This window comes from Rana temporaria, chromosome 10 (assembly GCF_905171775.1).
Source record: "Rana temporaria chromosome 10, aRanTem1.1, whole genome shotgun sequence".
Classification (NCBI taxonomy): domain Eukaryota; kingdom Metazoa; phylum Chordata; class Amphibia; order Anura; family Ranidae; genus Rana; species Rana temporaria.
This window is the reverse complement of record NC_053498.1, coordinates 80,305,363-80,328,661: the sequence shown is the minus strand read 5'-3', so window position 1 is coordinate 80,328,661 and position 23,299 is coordinate 80,305,363. Positions and strand designations below refer to the sequence as shown.

Here is a 23,299-nt window from a genome sequence, read left to right as displayed (position 1 = left end):
TCCCAAAAATGTGTCAAAGTTGTCCGATGTGTCCGCCATAATGCCGCAGTCATGAAAAAAATCACTGATCGCCGCCATTAGTAGTTAAAAAAAATATATTAATAAAATTGCCATAAAACTATGCCCTATTTTGTAAACGCTATAAATTTTGCGCAAACCAATCGTTAAACACTTATTGAGATTTTTTTTACCAAAAATATGTACAAGAATATGTATCGGCCTAATTTTTAAAGAATTAATACATCCTCACATGTAGTGCACATGTGGATGCATGATGTTTTCGCATATGCCACGTCCTGAACAAATTTTGAAAAAGGGAATGACTTAGGGGCTAGTCATGGACTTTGTCGGCATGATAAGTTAGTAAAGATATGAGTCTTTCAAAAACTGACTTTATATATAAAAATATTTATTACAAAAAAATATATATTTTAAAAGTTTTCCTCCAAAGAGTACACATAAATTACACATAGCATTTGATCAGTACAGCGTTCACAGTAATTGATGTAGCTTAGAAGATTAAATCTGGTTGTACAGTACTAGCACCAATTGATATAATACTAGACTAGATGTCCAAAAGTGGACTAATAGTTGGAACCATAAATAAATACAAAAGCTTCTAAAGAAAATCATCAGCAACTGAAGATTTTTAGCACTTGCGCTGGGTTGATCGGAGTCCTGACATGTTTCGCGCTGTATCTGAGCGCTTCCTCGAAGGACTTAGTGGAGTCAATGTGCTAAATTGTTGAAGGAGACAAATATACATATATAACATATTGATATAGAACAGAAAAATATATAACAGCCTATATAGATATTTAAGAAACCGGAGTGCTCCTATAGCATGCAATATGGTGAGAAAGGACAAACAAGAGTCACCCCCATGAACATTGTGGAAATAACCACAGAGAGCAGACAAGATGCCTGGAATTCCAGTCCCAAAAATTCCAGTACGAAGGAGACAGGAGGCATAATGAAATTGGAATATGATAAATAATAGGGTTTAGAGTAAGTTTGCTTACCTATAAAAAGAAGTACAGACAAAATAACTGTGAACTAGCTTGGCTTGATACTCTCTGCATAGAGAGATATGTAGCACGGGTTAGCAAGGAATTGAATTTGTAACCCCAAAGAGAATAAAACGACGTAACATGGGCGGCAAGGGCTGTAGCAAAAAATCAATATATAGAATCACAGCATTAATTGATAGTAAATAGGTAATAGTAATAATTATTAATAAAGGGCAAATAGTAATAACAGCAAGCAAAATGCTTACCCAATATTTGGAACCATTTATATATAGAGTTTGCAATGGCTCATAACAAGACTGCATTCAGCGAGTATAAGTTTAGGGTGTTTGAAAAAAACCCAGTGTCAATCTTTAGAGCAATTCAAGGAGACAGGGGCAGGGATTGCCACGATAGACCAGTCACTGAAACAAAATATAGAGGAAAGGAGACTGTGAGCCTAATGAATCGGCCACACAAAAGTATGGAGGGCATGTTTAGAGATAGAGAATTAGGCTTACCAGTATGTAACACTCGCCACACGTGCCGTTGGTTCGTATGCCTCACAAGAGGCTGCGGATAGTGTGTAGGGCTTAAGGGCTTTAAATAGCCTCGAGTCCCGCCCCAGATCGACAACTACCGCGGCGCTGCCGGGTGATGTCATCTGTGCTGGCCGCAAAGTAACTGCAGGTGCGCGCGCACCAGATGCGGTGCGCGCGCAGTACTGAAGTTTATGCACCATTCGATGGCGATTGGACGCCATCTAGTGGACATATTGAGATACAACAAGGATGGAAAAGCTGTATCTCAAGCGGCCACATCGCATGGAATAAATAGGAGGGACATAGAAAGGGGCATCACGTCTGGAAGAGATCATAGGGGGGAGGATATTACCATCCAAATTTCACCACAATTGCAGAAAAGGAGCACAACCATATTAAATGCAAAAAACATTAGTATTTATTTATAAGGTATGGAAGTGGATAGATCTTCCAAATGTACACATGTTATTTAATTATACAGCATAGAGGACCTCGTATAGAAAACAGGGGTACAGTAAATGAACACAAAGAGAAGGACAACTGGAAAAAATCCCAGTAAACCGGTGATCTAAGGACATAATTAAATTAAATGAGCGATATGATTGGCTACTCTGACATCTAGTTCTGCAAATGACAGGGCCATGGTGACAAGGCAATCCGAAAGGTCCAGAGTAGTACTTAGGTGCTAATAGAAAAAAATGAATAGAAAATTTCAAAAATAAAAGTATAATCAATTAGCTTAATGTTACTACAAGAAGGATTTATAGGACTGTGCCTCATTAATGCCTGGGGGCCGTAAGGCATCCAAACGCTCGATCCAGTAAGCTTCTTTTTGGAGTACCTGCTTGTCCCAGTTGCCTCCACGGCAATCTTTGGGGACAATAGCAAGTACTATAAACGAGGCAACTGAGGTATTAAATTTATGATATAGGTCAAGGTGACGGCTGACTGATGTTACCATTTTTCCTTGGGAGGAGTAATAAACATGATCCCTAATTCTATGCTTGAAGTTTCTGATGGTTTTGCCCACATAAAATGCATGGCAGCTACACGTCATAAGGTAAATGATTCCCTGAGTATTACAGTCCGCATAAAAATTGGGGGTAAAAATTTCACCATTGGGTAAAGAAAAAGTAGTACCCTCTCTAACCCAAGGACAAAAATTGCACCTGCCACATCTCATCATACCATTTGGAGGTCGTTGTTGATTTGAATTTGTTTTGTAGTGACTAGAAGTCAATTTATCTCTGAGTGAGCGAGATCTTTTGAAAGTAATATCTGGTCTTTGGCCAATGTAATTACTGAGGATGGGATCGTTAGTCAAAAGTGACCAATGTTTATTTAGAATATTACGCACTTCGATGTGATGGCTTGAGTACCGCGTAATGAATCTTACTGGTTGCGACTCTGTATTGACTTTTTGTTTAAATAATAAGTTGATACGAGATTGTCGTGCAGCCTTATTGAATGCTTTCCGTAGTAAGGATTTACTGTAACCTCTCAACAACAACCGTTGCCTGAGTAGGTTAGCCTGTAACAGGAAATCTTTTGTCATAGTGCAATTCCTTCGTAAACGAAGGTATTGTGCATAAGGTATGCTTTTAAGGAGGTTAGTTGGATGTGCACTAGTGGCGTGTAGTAGGGTGTTACCTGCAGTCTCCTTTCTAAAGAGAGAGGAGGTAATTCTGCCATCGCCATCCTTTAAGATGGTGAGGTCAAGAAAGGTGACCTGGTCTGAAGATGCAGTGAACGTGAATTTTAAGTTGCGTTCATTAACATTAAGAATATCGATAAATTGATATAGTTGGGGACTGGTACCTGACCAGATGATGAAGATGTCGTCGATGTACCTAAGCCAGTTGATCACATGGCCAGTGTACATCGACAAGTCCTCATCCGAAAAAATATCACGTTCCCACCCCCCCAGGTACAGATTGGCGTAGCCAGGGGCACAGCAAGTGCCCATGGCTACGCCCTGCACCTGGAGGAAGTGGGACTCTTTGAAAACGAAATGATTACGTGTAAGAATAAATCGTAAAAGGTCTATTACAAAATCAATATAGTTCCAATGGTGATGGTCCTGTTCACGGAGGAAGGTACGTGCTGTCGAGATGCCCAACTCGTGAGGGATACTGGAGTACAATGCCTCCACGTCCAGGGTCACGAGGAGGGCATCCCGAGGCACGACCATATCCTCAATTTGTTTAAGAAGGTCCAGGGTATCTCGGGTATACGAGGGCAAAGTAAGTACATGGGGCATGAGGATGGAGTCTACAAACCGACTGGCATTTTCAGTCAAGGAACCTATGCCGGACACTATCGGTCTACCTGGGGGAGTAAGAGGGTGTTTGTGGATTTTGGGTAATGCATAGAAAGTTGCAGTTCTTGGGTTACGAATATTAAGGTAGTTGTACAAGTCTTGGTCTATGAGACCTCTTTGATGAGCAAGGCCAATAATGGATAGGAATTCATTTTTAAATAGAGCTATTTGTGTATCGTTGATACGTCTATACCACTCTTTGTTGTTTAAGATGTGGAATACCATTTTCTCATAATTGGCCTTGGTCATAAGGACCACATTACCTCCCTTGTCGGACGCTTTTATCTCAAGATCCGGATGGTTTTGAAGGTTCATGATAGCTTGTCGTTGTTTTTTAGAGAGATTATTAGTCAATACATTGGTGTCCATTTGTTTACAATCATTTATAGTACTTAGAAGGAAAGCCCATATATTTGAATTGCTTGTTAAGTCTGGAAAGCGTTGGGATTTTAATTTGAATTTTTTGGTAGAAGGATTAGAAGATATAGTAGATGACAGTGATTCCGAACAAGGGAGAGGATCGGGGGAAGGGGATGTGTTTTCGTCAAGGAGGAGCATGAGGTCCCTAAGGGCTCTAAAATCGTCTATAGTGAAATTTTTCACTTGTTCAGTCATATGTTTTTCTTGGATATTACGTAAGCGATTTTCATCAAATAAAAATTTGTATGTTAAGTTGCGACAAAAAAGATAAATATCTTTAATTATTTCGTATTTATCGCTTTTCATGGATGGGCAAAAACTTAGGCCAAGCTGAAGGACCTCAAGCTCCTCTGAGGAGAACAAATAAGGGGTAAGATTCAGGACATTTAGGTTGGAATTAGGGGTTAGGTTAAGGGCGGGGTCATCATGGTTAGGTGAAAATTAGGAACCTGGGTGGTGATATGGGAATCAAGGGTACCTTGTCTCATGTGTTGTTGTGATTGTAATGTTACTTGAGAATTGTCAAGAGAGATGTTTCGCCTAGGAACACCACCCACACTGGGCTCGGAAGTACCCAAGGTAGGTGCTGGACCCGGGGAGGTACCTTGTGGTAGCGACTGTGTTAATAGCGTTTGTATTGCTTGGGCTGCTATACCTCCCATATAGTTGCCCTGTGAATAGCTGCCATCACCACTGGAAGGAGTGTCACCCCGAGTGCGTTGTGGCATGGTATTATCTTTCAGTGGGGGGCGTTTAGACAAAGGTACGTTAGACCCACCACCAAAACCCCTCTTACGTGTCCCCGAAGTGGAAGAAGTGGATGCTGGGTAGTTCCGTCTCGAAGGAGGCTGTGAAGGCAATAAAGAAGAGGAGTCAGATTCAGTATCATCTTCAGTTGTATATTGGTTACTGTCTACGTTGCGAGGTACCCTGAAGTTAGAACGTGAGCCTTTGTATTGAGTGGGGGCCTGCCAACGATAGGCAAAGCCTTCACTGAATGCAAATCTGTCCTTCGACAGTTTCACTTGTTTTTTGTAAATAATATCTTTGGTTGTTTTGGTTATAAAGTCTTTGATGTCTTGACATCGTTTATCATAATGGGTATGGCCTTTTATACCTTCATTATTGGATTGTAGTAGCAAGATATCCTGTTCTAAGGATAGTAGCTCTGACTGATGATGGCCTACCAATAATTTCATTAATTGTGTGCTACATGTTGAAAGTGCTTGTTCCCACGCCACTTTGAATTCAGGTATAGTGGTCTGGAAAGAAGGAAACACTTGAATGCGTAGACCTAGTGGGCTAATGTTCTCTCTAGCGTATTTATTAAGGAATTCAATATGCCAATGTAAATTTGATTTTTTCTTTAAAAGGCGTTTCATTTTAGCCATGTATTGATTGATATTGATTTCCTGTTCATTATCTAGGTTGCAATTCGTCTGAATTTCGGACATGTATCCTGACCAACCTATGCCGGCAAAGTCCATGATGTAGGGGGGGGGGAGGGGGGGGGGGGAAAGAGGGAAGGAGGGGGGGAAAGGGGGGGAATTGGCTAAGAAGGGAGGAGAGGAAGAGACAGAAAATTTTTTTTACTGTATAGAGAGGGAAACGAGGGAAACTAACTGATAAAAAGGGATAACCTAATTAAACTTATAGAAATACTGTAACAATAAATAAGAACACTAAGTAACCTGTAATGTGAAGGTTACTAATAGCCCGGGTGCTTCCACCCTAGATTAGATTTAAAGAATTAATACATCCTCACATGTAGTGCACATGTGGATGCATGATGTTTTCGCATATGCCACGTTCTGAACAAATTTTGAAAAAGGGAATGACTTAGGGGCTAGTCATGGACTTTGTCGGCATGATAAGTTAGTAAAGATATGAGTCTTTCGAAAACTGACTTTATATATAAAAATATTTATTACAAAAAAATATATATTTTAAAAGTTTTCCTCCAAAGAGTACACATAAATTACACATAGCATTTGATCAGTACAGCGTTCACAGTAATTGATGTAGCTTAGAAGATTAAATCTGGTTGTACAGTACTAGCACCAATTGATATAATACTAGACTAGATGTCCAAAAGTGGACTAATAGTTGGAACCATAAATAAATACAAAAGCTTCTAAAGAAAATCATCAGCAACTGGAGATTTTTAGCACTTGCGCTGGGTTGATCGGAGTCCTGACATGTTTCGCGCTGTATCTGAGCGCTTCCTCGAAGGACTTAGTGGAGTCAATGTGCTAAATTGTTGAAGGAGACAAATATACATATATAACATATTGATATAGAACAGAAAAATATATAACAGCCTATATAGATATTTAAGAAACCGGAGTGCTCCTATAGCATGCAATATGGTGAGAAAGGACAAACAAGAGTCACCCCCATGAACATTGTGGAAATAACCACAGAGAGCAGACAAGATGCCTGGAATTCCAGTCCCAAAAATTCCAGTACGAAGGAGACAGGAGGCATAATGAAATTGGAATATGATAAATAATAGGGTTTAGAGTAAGTTTGCTTACCTATAAAAAGAAGTACAGACAAAATAACTGTGAACTAGCTTGGCTTGATACTCTCTGCATAGAGAGATATGTAGCACGGGTTAGCAAGGAATTGAATTTGTAACCCCAAAGAGAATAAAACGACGTAACATGGGCGGCAAGGGCTGTAGCAAAAAATCAATATATAGAATCACAGCATTAATTGATAGTAAATAGGTAATAGTAATAATTATTAATAAAGGGCAAATAGTAATAACAGCAAGCAAAATGCTTACCCAATATTTGGAACCATTTATATATAGAGTTTGCAATGGCTCATAACAAGACTGCATTCAGCGAGTATAAGTTTAGGGTGTTTGAAAAAAACCCAGTGTCAATCTTTAGAGCAATTCAAGGAGACAGGGGCAGGGATTGCCACGATAGACCAGTCACTGAAACAAAATATAGAGGAAAGGAGACTGTGAGCCTAATGAATCGGCCACACAAAAGTATGGAGGGCATGTTTAGAGATAGAGAATTAGGCTTACCAGTATGTAACACTCGCCACACGTGCCGTTGGTTCGTATGCCTCACAAGAGGCTGCGGATAGTGTGTAGGGCTTAAGGGCTTTAAATAGCCTCGAGTCCCGCCCCAGATCGACAACTACCGCGGCGCTGCCGGGTGATGTCATCTGTGCTGGCCGCAAAGTAACTGCAGGTGCGCGCGCACCAGATGCGGTGCGCGCGCAGTACTGAAGTTTATGCACCATTCGATGGCGATTGGACGCCATCTAGTGGACATATTGAGATACAACAAGGATGGAAAAGCTGTATCTCAAGCGGCCACATCGCATGGAATAAATAGGAGGGACATAGAAAGGGGCATCACGTCTGGAAGAGATCATAGGGGGGAGGATATTACCATCCAAATTTCACCACAATTGCAGAAAAGGAGCACAACCATATTAAATGCAAAAAACATTAGTATTTATTTATAAGGTATGGAAGTGGATAGATCTTCCAAATGTACACATGTTATTTAATTATACAGCATAGAGGACCTCGTATAGAAAACAGGGGTACAGTAAATGAACACAAAGAGAAGGACAACTGGAAAAAATCCCAGTAAACCGGTGATCTAAGGACATAATTAAATTAAATGAGCGATATGATTGGCTACTCTGACATCTAGTTCTGCAAATGACAGGGCCATGGTGACAAGGCAATCCGAAAGGTCCAGAGTAGTACTTAGGTGCTAATAGAAAAAAATGAATAGAAAATTTCAAAAATAAAAGTATAATCAATTAGCTTAATGTTACTACAAGAAGGATTTATAGGACTGTGCCTCATTAATGCCTGGGGGCCGTAAGGCATCCAAACGCTCGATCCAGTAAGCTTCTTTTTGGAGTACCTGCTTGTCCCAGTTGCCTCCACGGCAATCTTTGGGGACAATAGCAAGTACTATAAACGAGGCAACTGAGGTATTAAATTTATGATATAGGTCAAGGTGACGGCTGACTGATGTTACCATTTTTCCTTGGGAGGAGTAATAAACATGATCCCTAATTCTATGCTTGAAGTTTCTGATGGTTTTGCCCACATAAAATGCATGGCAGCTACACGTCATAAGGTAAATGATTCCCTGAGTATTACAGTCCGCATAAAAATTGGGGGTAAAAATTTCACCATTGGGTAAAGAAAAAGTAGTACCCTCTCTAACCCAAGGACAAAAATTGCACCTGCCACATCTCATCATACCATTTGGAGGTCGTTGTTGATTTGAATTTGTTTTGTAGTGACTAGAAGTCAATTTATCTCTGAGTGAGCGAGATCTTTTGAAAGTAATATCTGGTCTTTGGCCAATGTAATTACTGAGGATGGGATCGTTAGTCAAAAGTGACCAATGTTTATTTAGAATATTACGCACTTCGATGTGATGGCTTGAGTACCGCGTAATGAATCTTACTGGTTGCGACTCTGTATTGACTTTTTGTTTAAATAATAAGTTGATACGAGATTGTCGTGCAGCCTTATTGAATGCTTTCCGTAGTAAGGATTTACTGTAACCTCTCAACAACAACCGTTGCCTGAGTAGGTTAGCCTGTAACAGGAAATCTTTTGTCATAGTGCAATTCCTTCGTAAACGAAGGTATTGTGCATAAGGTATGCTTTTAAGGAGGTTAGTTGGATGTGCACTAGTGGCGTGTAGTAGGGTGTTACCTGCAGTCTCCTTTCTAAAGAGAGAGGAGGTAATTCTGCCATCGCCATCCTTTAAGATGGTGAGGTCAAGAAAGGTGACCTGGTCTGAAGATGCAGTGAACGTGAATTTTAAGTTGCGTTCATTAACATTAAGAATATCGATAAATTGATATAGTTGGGGACTGGTACCTGACCAGATGATGAAGATGTCGTCGATGTACCTAAGCCAGTTGATCACATGGCCAGTGTACATCGACAAGTCCTCATCCGAAAAAATATCACGTTCCCACCCCCCCAGGTACAGATTGGCGTAGCCAGGGGCACAGCAAGTGCCCATGGCTACGCCCTGCACCTGGAGGAAGTGGGACTCTTTGAAAACGAAATGATTACGTGTAAGAATAAATCGTAAAAGGTCTATTACAAAATCAATATAGTTCCAATGGTGATGGTCCTGTTCACGGAGGAAGGTACGTGCTGTCGAGATGCCCAACTCGTGAGGGATACTGGAGTACAATGCCTCCACGTCCAGGGTCACGAGGAGGGCATCCCGAGGCACGACCATATCCTCAATTTGTTTAAGAAGGTCCAGGGTATCTCGGGTATACGAGGGCAAAGTAAGTACATGGGGCATGAGGATGGAGTCTACAAACCGACTGGCATTTTCAGTCAAGGAACCTATGCCGGACACTATCGGTCTACCTGGGGGAGTAAGAGGGTGTTTGTGGATTTTGGGTAATGCATAGAAAGTTGCAGTTCTTGGGTTACGAATATTAAGGTAGTTGTACAAGTCTTGGTCTATGAGACCTCTTTGATGAGCAAGGCCAATAATGTATCGGCCTAAACTGAGAAAAAAAAATTGTTTTTTTATATCTTTTTTGGGGGTATTTATTATAGCAAAAAGAAAAAAATATTGTTTTTTTTTCAAAATTGTCGCTCTATTTTTGTTTACAAAAAATAAAAAACGCAGAGGTGATCAAATACCACCAAAAGAAAGCTCTATTTGTGGGAAAAAAAGGACGCCAATTTTGTTTGGGAGCCACGTTGCACGACCGCGCAATTGTCAGTTAAAGCGACGCAGTGCCGAATCGCAAAAACTGGCCAGGTCCTTTACCTGCGTAATGGTCCGGGTCTTAAGTGGTTAAATATCTTATTCCAGAAGTCCCTCATCACATGACACTCATACTAGATATGGGCCATAGTCCTCCTTTTCCCAAGACATCTCCAACAAGTCTCTGAGTTCTCTTTATTTAATTCATTTAGGGCTACTGGACTCCAATATCATCTCATCACTATTTAATAATTTCTTTCCTGGTGTTTAACGGCTACCGATGCTTTATGTATTGTTAAGAATGCCTTCTCCCATTCCATCTCTGAAATCGGGCTTTCTATTTACTCTTCTCATTTTTTCATACCTACTAACTCATTAAGAGGTCCAGAGGGAAGTAGCAGGTTATATATCTTAGACAATTTATTAGTGGATTTTTATTCCTCTAATACAGGGGTGCCCAACCAGTGGCCCGTGACCTCCTGCTCTGTGATGGAATAGAATACTGTTGTTATTAAAGGAACGTGTATTACTAAAATCACAGTGTATATATGGGCATATCTGTTCTGCAGTGGTTACTGGGCTGCTTTCAAACTGGTTTACAGGTGCAGAGAAGAGCACCTGTGGGTTACCTGTACTGAGCCATAGACTTTTATTTCCTGCAAGTTTGGTGTGCTGAGAGTAGAGTGGGCTCTATAGAGCCGAGTGGGCTGCCATCCACCCACTCCACTCATTGTGGCCCACAACCGGTTACCGAGTCACTTAAGTGGCCCTTGCTCTTCAAAAGGTTGGGCACCCCTGCTCTAATAGTATTTTTTCAAATTTAGTTATAGGTCTATTTATTAAAAGTTTTTTTTTTTTATCAGTATTTAATTGATGGTATTGTATCCATTTATTTCTATGTTCAGGTCCTATATCCTGTAGTTTTGTGAGTTTAGCATTCTCTAGGATTTGAGCCAACCTTGAGTTCTCCAATTTATTCCAATTTTAAAAACTTAGTAGCTCCTAAAGCTAGTGGAAATTCTGGATTGGAGAACAATGGGGTCATATGTCCAATCATTATAGAAAGTTTCCCTTTTTTTAATACTGCATCCCATATTTTTAATGTGGCTGATACAAAAATCGTTAAGTTTCTTTTTTCTCGGGTCGAAAATGGGATTTTACCCAAGCAAGGGATTTAAGTTGCATTCCTATAATAACTTCTTCTAGTTTAACCCAGTGTTTATTTTCCATATTTTGGTGCCAGTCTATTATTCCAATTAGTGATGCCACCTGTAGAAAAATCTGATAATGCAAGATGCATTTCTTTTTGTTCTAATTAGGATTTCAATTTTTATTCAAGTTTTTTTTGAGCCCAGATAAAACCTCCTATAGATTTTCGTAATTGCATCATGATTTTTTTGGGGGAATCAAAGGTATTGTTTGAAATATGTATAATAATTTTGGTAGTATATCCATTTTCACTGTATTAATTCTTCCCAACCAAGAATAAATTATTTCATCCAATTTTTTTAAGTGATTTTATAATTTCTTGAATTATTGAAGAATAATTCAACTCCTGCAAATTATTTAAGTTATGTGGGATATATGGGCCAGATTCAGGTACCTGCGCCGCGGCGTAACGTATCCCGTTTACGTTACACCGCCGCAAGTTTTCAGCGTAAGTGCCTGATTCACAAAGCACTTACCTGTAAACTTGCGGCGGTGTATCGTAAAGACATCCGGCGCAAGCCCGCCTAATTCAAATGGGGCGTGTACCATTTAAATTAGGCGTGCTCCTGCGCCGAATGTTCTGCGCATGCTCCGTTCGCAATTTTCCCGACGTGCTTTGCACGAAATTACGGCGCCCCGACGTGTTTTACGGCGCCCCGACGTGACGATGTGCGTAACGTACTTACGCCGAAAAAAATAAAAAAATAAATTTAAAATTTGAAGCGGGAACGACGGCCATACTTTAACATGGCTGGTGTAAAGTTAAGCAATGAAAAAGATTGCTTAATTTTGCGACGGGAAAAAACGACGTTACGCACGCGAGTCGGTTCGTGGATCGCCGTAAATGCTAATTTGCATACCCGACGCTGGAAAACGACGCAAACTCCACCCAGCGGCGGCCAAAGTATTGCAGCCTAAGATCCGAAGGCGTACGAAGCTGTAAGCCTGTCGGATCTTTGCCAAAAGCCGTCGTATCTTGTTTGTGAATCACAAATTAAGATACGACGCGGCAAATTTGAAAATACGCTGGAGTATCAGTAGATACTCCGGCGTATTTGTTCTGTGAATCTGGCCCATTATTCCCAAATATTTGATTGCCTCTTTTTGCCACTTGAAGGGAAAGCCTTTTTGGAGAAGTTTCTGTACCTTTTCTATTAGTGAAACATTTAACATTTCTAATTTGTCATAATTAACTTTAAAGTTACTTAGTTCTCCAAATCGTTTGAATTCTTGTATTAAATTTTGTATTTTTATAATAGGATTAGTGATATAAATTAATAGACCGTCTGCATATACTGCCATTTTATATTCTTTCCCTTTGATATTTATCCTTCGGATATCTTTGTTTTCCCGTATTGCTGTACTAAGCTGTTCCATCGCCATTATATATAACAACGGGGACAGGGGATATCCCTGTCAGGTTCCGTTTGATATCTCTATGTTTTTAGAGAGCATTCCATTTGTTATTATTTTTGTTCTTATATAAAGCCATAATCCTGCCAAGCCCACCCTAAATTGAACTAAACCACCACCTTACCCTATCAATTGCTTTCTCTACATCTATTGATAGGAGACATGCAGGTATGGCGGTTTTCTGTGCATATTCTACCAGTGTGCAAGTTTTTATTATATTTTCCCTAGTTTCTCTTCCCTTAGTAAATCCAGTTTGATCTAAATGTATGTGTCTAGGTAAAATAGGTGTCAATCTGTTAGAAGTCATTTTAGAATATAATCGTATATCTATATTTGTAAGGGAAATTGGTCGATAGTTACTGCATAGTGTATGATCCTTTTCCAGTTTAGGGATTAGTGTAATGTGAGCTTCCATACTTTGTGGTGTAAAAAATTGCACAGCTGATATAGAATTTAATGTCCTTTCAGAATCGGTGTAATTATGTCCTGAAATACTCGGTGTAAAATCTCGGTGTATATCCATCTGGACCTAGGCTTTTGCCCAGGACCAGTACAGATATAGCTTGTTGTATTTATTCCGTTGAAATTAATTTTTCCAGGTCTACTATTTTTCCTCTAGAGAATGTGGGTAATGTTTCCTTAATATATTGTCGAATTTCTTCCACCTTCTTATCCCTTTCTTTATTTTCTTGTTGTGTATTTATGTTATATAACTTAGAATATTACGTATGAAATGTTTTGGATATTTCTATAGGACCATAAGTCAGTCCCCGGTGGGTTTCAAGATTTCTCTCTATAGAGGTCCGTTTTAATGTTCTGGCAAATATTCTCTATTTTTATCGCTTATCGGCAGGGACTGATCATCAAACAGGGTTTGTAATTCTATACGTTTATCCTTTAAAGTTATTATATTCAACAAATTGACTTTGCTTATGGGTATTTTCTAGTCTTGAAATTTCCCCCATTAGTTGAGATATTTTCTGTTCTTTTTTCAATCTTGCTCCATGTTTGATGAACAGTTCCTGCAGAACACATTTTAATTGCATGGAAATTTAGGTATTGTCTGTTTCATGAATCTGAAGAAATTTACTTACTGCTTGTCAAATATCCTTTTTGCATATTTTATCTTTGATTGAATTATCATTTAGCCTCCATATTCCTAAAGGTTTTTTAAATTTGGTTATCCCTAATTCCAGATATAGCGGGGCATGATCTGACCAGAAAAAAAATCCCATACCAGTAGAGGGAGTCATCATCAGACCTGATTGATTAATAAAAAAATAATCTATTCTATGATATGAGTTATAAATATTTGAGTAATAAGAGTAATTTTTTTTCTGTCTGGTGTTGGGCCCTCCATATATCTATCATTTGATATTTTTCCAATACATCTTTAAACTCTTTTAACCGACTATTTTTCCTATATGAAATGAGTAGTTGTAATATCTATTTTTGTATCCATTATAAAATTGATGTCTCCACCCATTATTATCGTTCCCTCCACTTTATCCATTGCATCCAAAAAGGTTTTTATCCCAATCTTAATTTGTTCATAATTTGGCAAGTAAAGATTGATAATTGTAAAAATCTTTCCATATAGCAGGATCCTCATGATTAAAGACCTGCCATCCTTACCCTTCCAATTTTGTAATATTTGATGGGGTATATCTTTGTGGATTGCAATAGAAACTCCTCGTGATTTAGAATATGGAAATGAGTTATGGATTACGTAGTGTGATTTCTATTATTTATTTTGGGAATGTGATCTGAACGAAAATGTGTTTCTTAAAACAAGACAATACCTATCTTCTGTTTATGAAATAAATTTAAAATGTGTGATCTTTTAGAGGGAGAATCAAGGTCTCTTGCCTTAAAGCAGGGGTGCCCAACCTTTTGAAGCATGAGGGCCACTTAAGCAACTTGGTAACCAGTCGCGGGCCACAATGAGCAGAGCGGGTGGATGAAGGGTTACGACTACTCTATAGGCCCTCCGATCCACCCAGATGGAAGGGGACAAATTCCCTTCTGTTTTTCAGATTGGAGGTAGGCGGGGTAAATGGACATCTGTCGCTCTATAGAGGTGAATTGAGGGTCCCATTTGGTTGGGCTGATCGTGTGAAAAGGGCCCAAGACTGCTTTCACACTGATGTGCTACGGTTTACCCACACTCACTGTGTCTATCCTGCGGTTTAGCTGAACTTTGCCATAGACTCCGCCTGTGGCAAAAGCTAGCGCTGTGGAGGAAGCATCGCCTTATAGGGCTCTGCTCCGCAACCTGCGATCTGGGCTTGCCAACCTGCCATTCCAGATCAGGAGGTTGTGGGCCACATCAGAGGTCTCAGCGGGCCACATGTGGCCCCCGGGCCACTTGTTGGCCACCCCTGCCTTAAAGGAACAACATTTTACCACACCCATAGCTGGGAGTAATGCCGCGTACACACGATCATTATTCGGGTTGTAAAAAATGATATTTTTCATGCTCGAGGAGTAACAACGTTTTTTTCAACTTCATCATGAAAACGGCCTTGCCTACACACGATCGTTAAAAAAAAAAATGCTCTAGCAAAGCGTGGTGACGTACAACACGTACGACGGCACTATAAAGGGGAAGTTTTATTCGGATGACGCCACCCTTTGGGCTGCTTTAGCTGATTTTGTGTTAGTAAAAGACGATTCGCGCTTTTCTGTCTGTTACAGCGTGATGAATGTGCTTACTCCATTACGAACGGTAGTTTTACCAGAACGATCGCTCCCGTCTCATAACTTGCTTCTGAGCATGCGTGGGTTTTTCACGTCGTTAAAGCCCACACACCCGAAAAACGACAACGTTTAAAACGTTGTGAAAAAATAGAGCATGTTTGAAAAAAATTGTCCGTTTTCAGAATCCGAAAAATGCTCTGAAGCCCACACACAATTGTTTTAAATTACATTTTTAAAACATTTTGTTTTTTACAACCTGAAAAATGATCGTGTGTACGCGGTATTAGGAGAAAAAAAAAGGAAAACTAAAGCCACTCACCCACTACACAAACCACTTATTCCTCCCGATATGGACTCTACTTTCTCACTACAAAAACTATTGTTGACTTAATTCAAGTCTAACTTACTATTTGTAAGGTCCCCATTAGGGGGGATCCTGGACTACTGCTGCCAGATCTGCGGCCCATCAAGATTTAACCTGCCACATTCTCATTATCCTTTAATGTTATTGAACAGTTTTTAATTAACCACTTAACCCCCGGACCATATTGCTGCCCAAAGACCAGAGCACTTTTTGCGATTCGGGACTGCGTCGCTTTAACAGACAATTGCGCGGTCGTGCGACGTGGCTCCCAAACAAAATTGGCGTCCTTTTTTCCCCACAATTAGAGCTTTCTTTTGGTGGTATTTGATCACCTCTGCGGTTTTTATTTTTTGCGCTATAAACAAAAATATAGCGACAATTTTGAAAAAAATGAATATTTTTTACTTTTTGCCATAATAAATATCCCCCACAAATATATATAAAAAACATTTTTTTTCCTCAGTTTAGGACGATACGTATTCTTCTATATATTTTTCGTAAAAAAAAATCGCAATAAGCGTTAATTGATTGGTTTGCGCAAAAGTTATAGCGTTTACAAAATAGGGGGTATTTTTATGGCATTTTTATTAATATTTTTTTTTACTAGTAATGGCGGCGATCAGCGATTTTTTTTCGGTACTGCGACATTATGGCGGACACTTCTGACACATTTTTGGGACCATTGGCATTTTTATAGCGATCAGTGCTATAAAAATGCATTGGATTACTATAAAAATGCCACTGGCAGTGAAGGGGTTAACACTAGGGGGCGGGGAAGGGGTTAAGTATGTCCCTGGGTGTGTTCTTACTGTGGGGGGGGGTGGCCTCACTAGGGGAAACACTGATCCTCTGTTCATACATTGTATGAAGAGAAGATCAGCTTTTCCCCCGCTGACAGGACCGAGAGCTGTGTGTTTACACACACAGCCCCCGGTCCCCGCTCTGTAATGAGCAATCGCGGGTGCCCGGCGGCGGTTCACGGACGAGCGCGCCCCTAGTGTGGGATCGCCCCCGCCGGGCACCCGCACGGGGTTCACGGACGCACGCGCCCCTAGTGCCCGCAAAAAGAGCCGACGTCAATGTACGGGCTCTCGCCCAGGAGAGCCGACCTGCCGCCGTAGAATGACGGCGGCTGGTCGGCAAGCAATTAAAACCTTTTTACTCTTTCTTTCTTTTCTCCCTCCATGTGCTCTCTTCTTTCTTCATTTATTTTCCTTTTTACTAGAATTATTAGATCTAATATCCTATCTATTATAATAGTAGTCCTCTATTTTAACATCAAAACAATCACAACAAACATCAAACTAATATAGCGATGGCAATATAATTTGTAGGGGGGGAGGGGGCGGAAGCAGAGAGGAGGGAAAGGGAAAACAATCAGGGATTGCTTTTCCCCATTTCCATCCGTCCCTATTTCCCCTTTCCTACCATTTCCCAGAAAATTAAGCACCTCAGAAAGGAACCATGACGTTGGTGATCGGGAGTTACTCGCTATTAAACCTGCCTTGGAAGAATGGTGCTATCTTCTCGAAGGAGCTGCCCATCCTATTCTTGTGTTCAACGATCACAAGAACCTTGAATATTTAAGAGCAGCCCAGAGACTAAGACCCCGCCAGGCTAGATGGGCCCTCTTTTTTGCAAGATTCTGCTTCCATATTACATACTGGCCAGGGTCTAAGAACGGGAAGCCAGACGCCCTTTCTCGTATGTTCCAAGACACTAAGGGCTCCCCTTGAACCTGATACCATTTTACCTGCTAAACATTTCCTTTTGTTACAGAGTGATCTCATCTCTCAAATCAAGTCAGTGGTCCAGAACTATCCTCCACCTCAGGAACTCCACCTTCAATTAAAAGAGAGGCTCTATTTACATGGTGAGCAGATATTTGTTCCTGAGCACCTACGAACGGCAGTTCTTTACATGACCACCCCTTGGCAGGGCATTTTGGAGCCTATAAGACTTCAAATCTGGTTCATCGCTCCTTCTGGTGGCCCAACTTGGTACAAAACTGCAAAGACTATGTTAAATCTTGCACAAAATGTCTTCGGAATAAATCTGATAGAGCAAAGATTTGGGGTCTATTGGAACCCCTTCCTGTTCCTGAAAAATTATGGACTATGATCACTATGGACTTTATTGTTGAATTACCCCCATCCGAAGGGTTCACCACCATTTTTGTAATAATGGATCGACTATCTAAGATGGCCCACTTTGTGCCCCTGAAAGGTACCCCTTTCCCTGCAGAGACTGCCTCTTCGTTTATCAAGGAAGTTGTACGCCTACATGATATTCCTGCTAACATCACCTCTGACCGTGGGCTGCAATTCACATACCGATTTTGGAAATCCTTATGTGAAGCCCTGGGCATTAAGCACTGTTTGTCATTTGCCTACCATCCACAGACTAACGGTCAAAGAGAGAGGACAAACCAGACCCTGAAGCAGTATCTGCAATGTTTTTCTTCATTTGTACAAGATGACTGGGCCTCTCTTTTGCCGTTAGCGGAATTTACATACAATGGACCAGATCCACAAAGCAGTTATGCTGGCGTATCTATTGATATGCCACGTAACTGCTAGGTTACTCCGGCGTATCTTTGTTTTGTATCCACAAAACAAGATACGCCTGAAGCTGGGCTAGATCCGACTGGCGTACGTCTTAGTACGCCGTCGGATTGCTTCCGTCGATTTCCGCGTCGAGTATGCAAATTAGCTAGATACGCGAATCCACAAACGTACGTCTGGCCGTTGCACTTTTTTACGTCGTTTCCGTAAGGCTTTTTTCGGCGTAACATTACCCCTGCTATATGAGGCATAGCCAATGTTAAGTATGGACGTCGGGCCAGCGTCGAATTTTCCGTTGTGTACGTCGTTTGCGTAAAACATTCGCGAATAGGGCTTTGCGTAGAATGACGTTCACGTCGAAAGCATTGGCTTGTTATGGGTTAATTTGGAGCATGCGCACTGGGATACCCCTACGGACGGCACATGTGCCGTTCAGAAAAAACATAATTTATGTCGGGTCAAGACGTATTAACATAAAACACGCCCCCATCTCATCCATTTAAATTGCGCGCCCTTACGCAGACACAGTTACACTACGCCGCCGTAACTTACGGCGCAAATTCTTTGTGGATACGGGAAATACGCTGTAAGTTACAGCGGCGTTGTGTATCTGAGATACACTACGCCGGACATAAAGAAGTGTCGTGCTACGTGGATCTGGCCCTCCATCTCTATACATTCTGCAATCAAACAAACCCCCTTTTTTTGCTAATTATGGATTTCACCCATCCTTCTTGTCTGATGTTCCCCAGGAATCTTCAGTTCCAGCAGTACAGGATCATCTGGACTTCTGGAGGTCCAACAACCAACTCTTGCAGGAAACCATCACTAAAGTGGTGCTAAGGCCTTCAGACAGTTTTATTCTCAACAGGGCCTCCATCGGGGGGGTACAGGCAGTACACCTGTAAGGGGCCCGGAGGGTCCCCAGGGGCCCGGATTGCAACCCCCTTTTTTTTATATTTTTTTTTGTAAGGGGCCCAGAGGTCGCCAGGGTCCCGGATGGCAACCCCCCCTTTTTTTTTATATATTTTTTTCTTTACCACTGACTCCCTTATCTGTTCTCCCCCTAGCATGTATGATGCATGCATTTTTTTATCCCCCAGGTGCATAACTTTGCATTTATAAAAATTAAACCTAATTTTCCACATGGTTGCCCAATGAAACAGTGCATTGAGTTTGGATTGTAAGTTGGAGACATCCTGTTCTATTACATAGCTTTGTGTTATCTGCAAACATCAAAATAGTACTTTTATTCCCAAACTCTGTATTATTTATAAATATGCTAAAAAATGACTGTTTATTGGGTATAGAGACATAAAAGTTAACTGATTCCTTTTAAAAATGATTAAAAATTGAATTTAATCTATCATATAATGTGCCTCTAGTTCACTTTCGGTTTTAAAAGGTACATACATGAAGTTCCGGGTGAGAGGTGAGTCGGGAAGACTCGCAGAACAAAAACAACAAATCCAGGGCAGTGTTTTGTTTTTAAAATGAATCTGATTGGTTCTGAGGAGTTTTAGACACACAGTAATGACAGCTTAGACCACCGTGAGAAAGCTCCCAGTACGATGGTTATAAGGAAACAGGCAACCAGGAAGTGTGAAGATCACAGCAGAATTACAGCTACTTAAAAGCAAAAACGAACAATGAGGACATGAAACCAGTACTGCAGTAAGGTAAAGGAAGCTATTTAGCTAAAAAAAAAAAATCCTTTAGTGACCCTTTAAGGGGGCAATGCACTTATCATTTTTAAAGTGGTCTATGGTGGTGCACTGACAATGTAGTGCACTATACTTGTAAATGTGATTTCTTTTAATTAAATGCCATCATTTATATAAAAAGGTAAAACACTATGAAACAGTTTTAACTTGTGTTTAGCTAAGGAGCTTCCTGATCATGGTTGTGGTGTATGGCTTGTATCAAATATAAGAACTAACAGGAGGAGGATTTCCAGAGGAAAAGTCCAGAGGCACCATAAAGAGCTAATTAAGATCCTTCAATGGGGAATGTGCACAGTGACCTATTTTATCAAATGTTTTTATATCACAAAGGACTTGATTTGGAAGACTTTATTAGTATTGTCCATAAAAGTGATCCACACCACCGTTGCTGCTCTTAAAATCTTGTTTATTGTAGAAACCACAGTGTACAGGTCTGAAATACAGCGAGTTGACGTGTTTCAGCCTACGCGGCTTTAGTCATAACCACTATTGTATGTATGTATGTATGTTTTTACAATAAACAAGATTAAGAGCAGAAATGGTGGTGCATATCACTTTTTTTAGATATACACTACAGATGTGAGACTGCAGATCAGGCACCCATGAACTCTATTGATGCTGGACTGATTGGGTAGAAGCACTAAATACCTTTAAATTGAAATTGGTTTTACGCAAAATGTTTATTAATAACGCTGTAATTAATAATTAATAATTAAGGTAATACGCTGGGTTACACTAATTGCAGGTTGCGCAGAGAAGTACAGTAAAACCTTGGTTTGAGAGTAACTCGGTTTGAGACTGTTTTGCAAGACAAGCAAAATGTTTTAATTAATTGTGCCTTGGTATACAAGCAATGTCTTGATATAAGAGTAGCATGTCACAACTATAAAAAAGAAGAGAGGAGCCTCTAAGTGTAGCAATATGGTTACATTTAATGAAGGTACAACATTTAGCAACTTATTGCTACACTTAGAGGTGCCTCTCTTCTCTTTTATACCCTGTAAAAAAATGCTTTGATATACAAGTGCTTTGGATTACAAGCATGTTTCTGGGACAAATTATGCTTGCAAACCAAGGTTTTACTGTACCATATTTATCGACGTATAACACGTATAGGCATATAACAGACACCCTAATTTTAAGAAGGAAGTTTCAGGAAAAAAAAACGTAAATTTTAAATAAAGAACTGTGCCTATTAATGAAGCCTGATCAGTGCCCATCTGCAGCCTCACCATTGCCCATTAATAAAGCCTGATCAGTGCCTATCTACAGCCTCACCATTGCTCATCAGCAGCCGGATTAGACAGAGCCAGATCCCCTGTGTACTCTGCTCACGCCCAGTCCCGCTTCCTGGCCTGCCTCCTATGATTGACAAAACACTGTTCCAATTCCGAGACATGTGATGCCAATGTCCCGGTAGGAGCTAGGAGCCATCCAAGAGGTGGGACTGGGCGTGACTGCAAATTGAGCTGAGCTGAGCCAAGTATACAAGAGATTTGGCCTGGTCCAATCTGGTGCTTCTCATCCCTTCTTCCCCTCCGAGGCAGCCTGTATTGGCGTATAACACTCACCCACAATTTTCCCTTCTATTTTCAGGGGGAAAAAGAATGTTATATGCAGATAAATAAGACTATATATTTAAAAATCTGAATCTTGTAAAGGGCCTACATTCCTCAGACCTGACCTTTTTACTGTGAGGCCTCATGCACACTAGACATTTTTAACGCTGACCTTGAGGGGATTTGGCGTTTTATTTTTTCTGCCTGTAAACACCCCTGCATGTTAGTTTATGTATCTATGCACACATAGGTGTTTAGAGGAGTTTAGAGGCAGGGACGTTTAGAGGTAGAAAAGGAGTGCTTCAGCACTAAAAAAGATTCAACATGCTTAAATGCGTGCAAACGTCTATAAGCCTGCCCCCAGCTACTTGTTTCTTTGGAAAGTCATCTTCTCCCTCCTACCATGACCCCAAGTCCCCATGTGATTTTCCTCCTCCATGTCTGTCTCCACCTACTCATTCCTATGTTGAACACTCTTTCCGTGTCAATATATCTTTATTGTGTAATAGTAACAACAAGTATACAGAATCTTCAAATAGTATTAGCGTATACAGAGGAAAATACTGAAGTATTATATAATGAAGCATAACATCTACATCACATATGAAAATCATTCATGAAAATCCGATCAAAATAAATTCAAAATATTAACAGAGAAGTCCATCAGGACATGTTTTGGATATCAGAGGTCTTGCTGTGTAATATTTGAACTTCGTTCCAGGTGTTGTACTGCTTCCAAGATGTTAGAGGCATCTAGTTGATGTTGTATTTTCCTAGTATCTTAGGTAAATAGAAGTCGCAGATGCGAGGTAATAAGGAAAAAAAAAAAAATTAAAAGGAAAATTATAAAGCATTAAATTAAAAGAGGGAAGGTAAGGGAAGGAGGAAGGGATAGAGGGCTCTGCAGGACTAGACCGGGGATCCATCTGTATTTTGGTTAGAAAAGTCAGGCTGTCTATACAATGGCTGGACTACCATGGCATCATGACCGCATTAACAAATGTGTTCTGCATTGTGAGATTAATCCAGGGTTCCCATATACATTCAAATCTGGTGATCGTATCCAATTCAATGGCCGACATTTTGGCATACTTCATTGCTGTGTTCATTCTATTGACTACTTCGCTCATCAATAAATTAGGAGATCTCCATGCTTTCGCTATTGTTTGTTTTGCTGCCGTAAGGAGCTGTTTAATCAGGTTGAATTGAATATGCGACAAATTGTGTGGTTTTAAATTAAGTAATGCCAATTTAGGATCCATAGGGAGGGAAGTTTTAGTGAGGATTTCTATTGTTTGGAAAACTTCTGACCAAAATACCTGTGCCTTTGGGCACGACCACCATATATGAATATATGTTCCCGTACCAGAACAATCCCTAAAGCATTGATCAGAATAATTACTAGAGAATTTGGCCACTCTAGTCGGCACCAAGTACCACCTAGATATTACTTTATAGTTCGTTTCCGCTGCTAGCACATTAGAAGAAGCTGTTTTAGTATTGGTCCATATTTGCTCCCACTCCCTCTCATTCAGTTCTGTGCCCAAGTCTTCCTCCCATTTACGGACATATGATAGCTTCCCCTTGTCTGATTGTAAAAGTAGCTGCGAGTATAGGGCTGAAACCACTTTTCTAGCATGAGGATTCTTATCACACACATTTTCAAAAATTGTGAATTTGTTCGGCAAGTATGCTGAGTTAGTAGGGGGTTGGAAAAAATTTTTAATCTGTAAATA

At 40.3% G+C, this 23,299-nt stretch overlaps 1 protein-coding gene across 5 annotated transcripts; it reads right to left on the bottom strand.

The window, feature by feature from the left end:
- Nucleotides 1-649: 649 nt before the first annotated feature.
- On the bottom strand, nt 650-5,768 carry LOC120915229. 5 transcript variants are annotated; one of them, XR_005743855.1, is made up of 3 exons: nt 1,529-1,842; nt 1,277-1,432; nt 650-737 (listed from the first exon to the last, which is right to left on the bottom strand). XR_005743855.1 is itself a non-coding variant. In XM_040325562.1 (2 exons), exons 1-2 carry the CDS (start codon nt 5,741-5,743, stop codon nt 730-732), a joined length of 684 nt encoding a protein of 227 aa, XP_040181496.1. In that variant the 5' UTR covers nt 5,744-5,768; the 3' UTR covers nt 650-729. The 5 variants fall into 5 exon arrangements, 2 of the variants coding, with proteins under 2 accessions (XP_040181496.1, XP_040181497.1); XR_005743853.1 differs by having other exon boundaries at nt 1,277-1,842; XM_040325562.1 differs by lacking the exons at nt 1,277-1,432; nt 1,529-1,842 and adding an exon at nt 5,068-5,768.
- Nucleotides 5,769-23,299: the final 17,531 nt, after the last annotated feature.

What these genes read in the sequence shown, in the direction of transcription:
- LOC120915229 (XM_040325562.1), bottom strand. Translation starts at nt 5,743, where the DNA reads ATGTCCGAAATTCAGACGAATTGCAACCTAGATAATGAACAGGAAATC.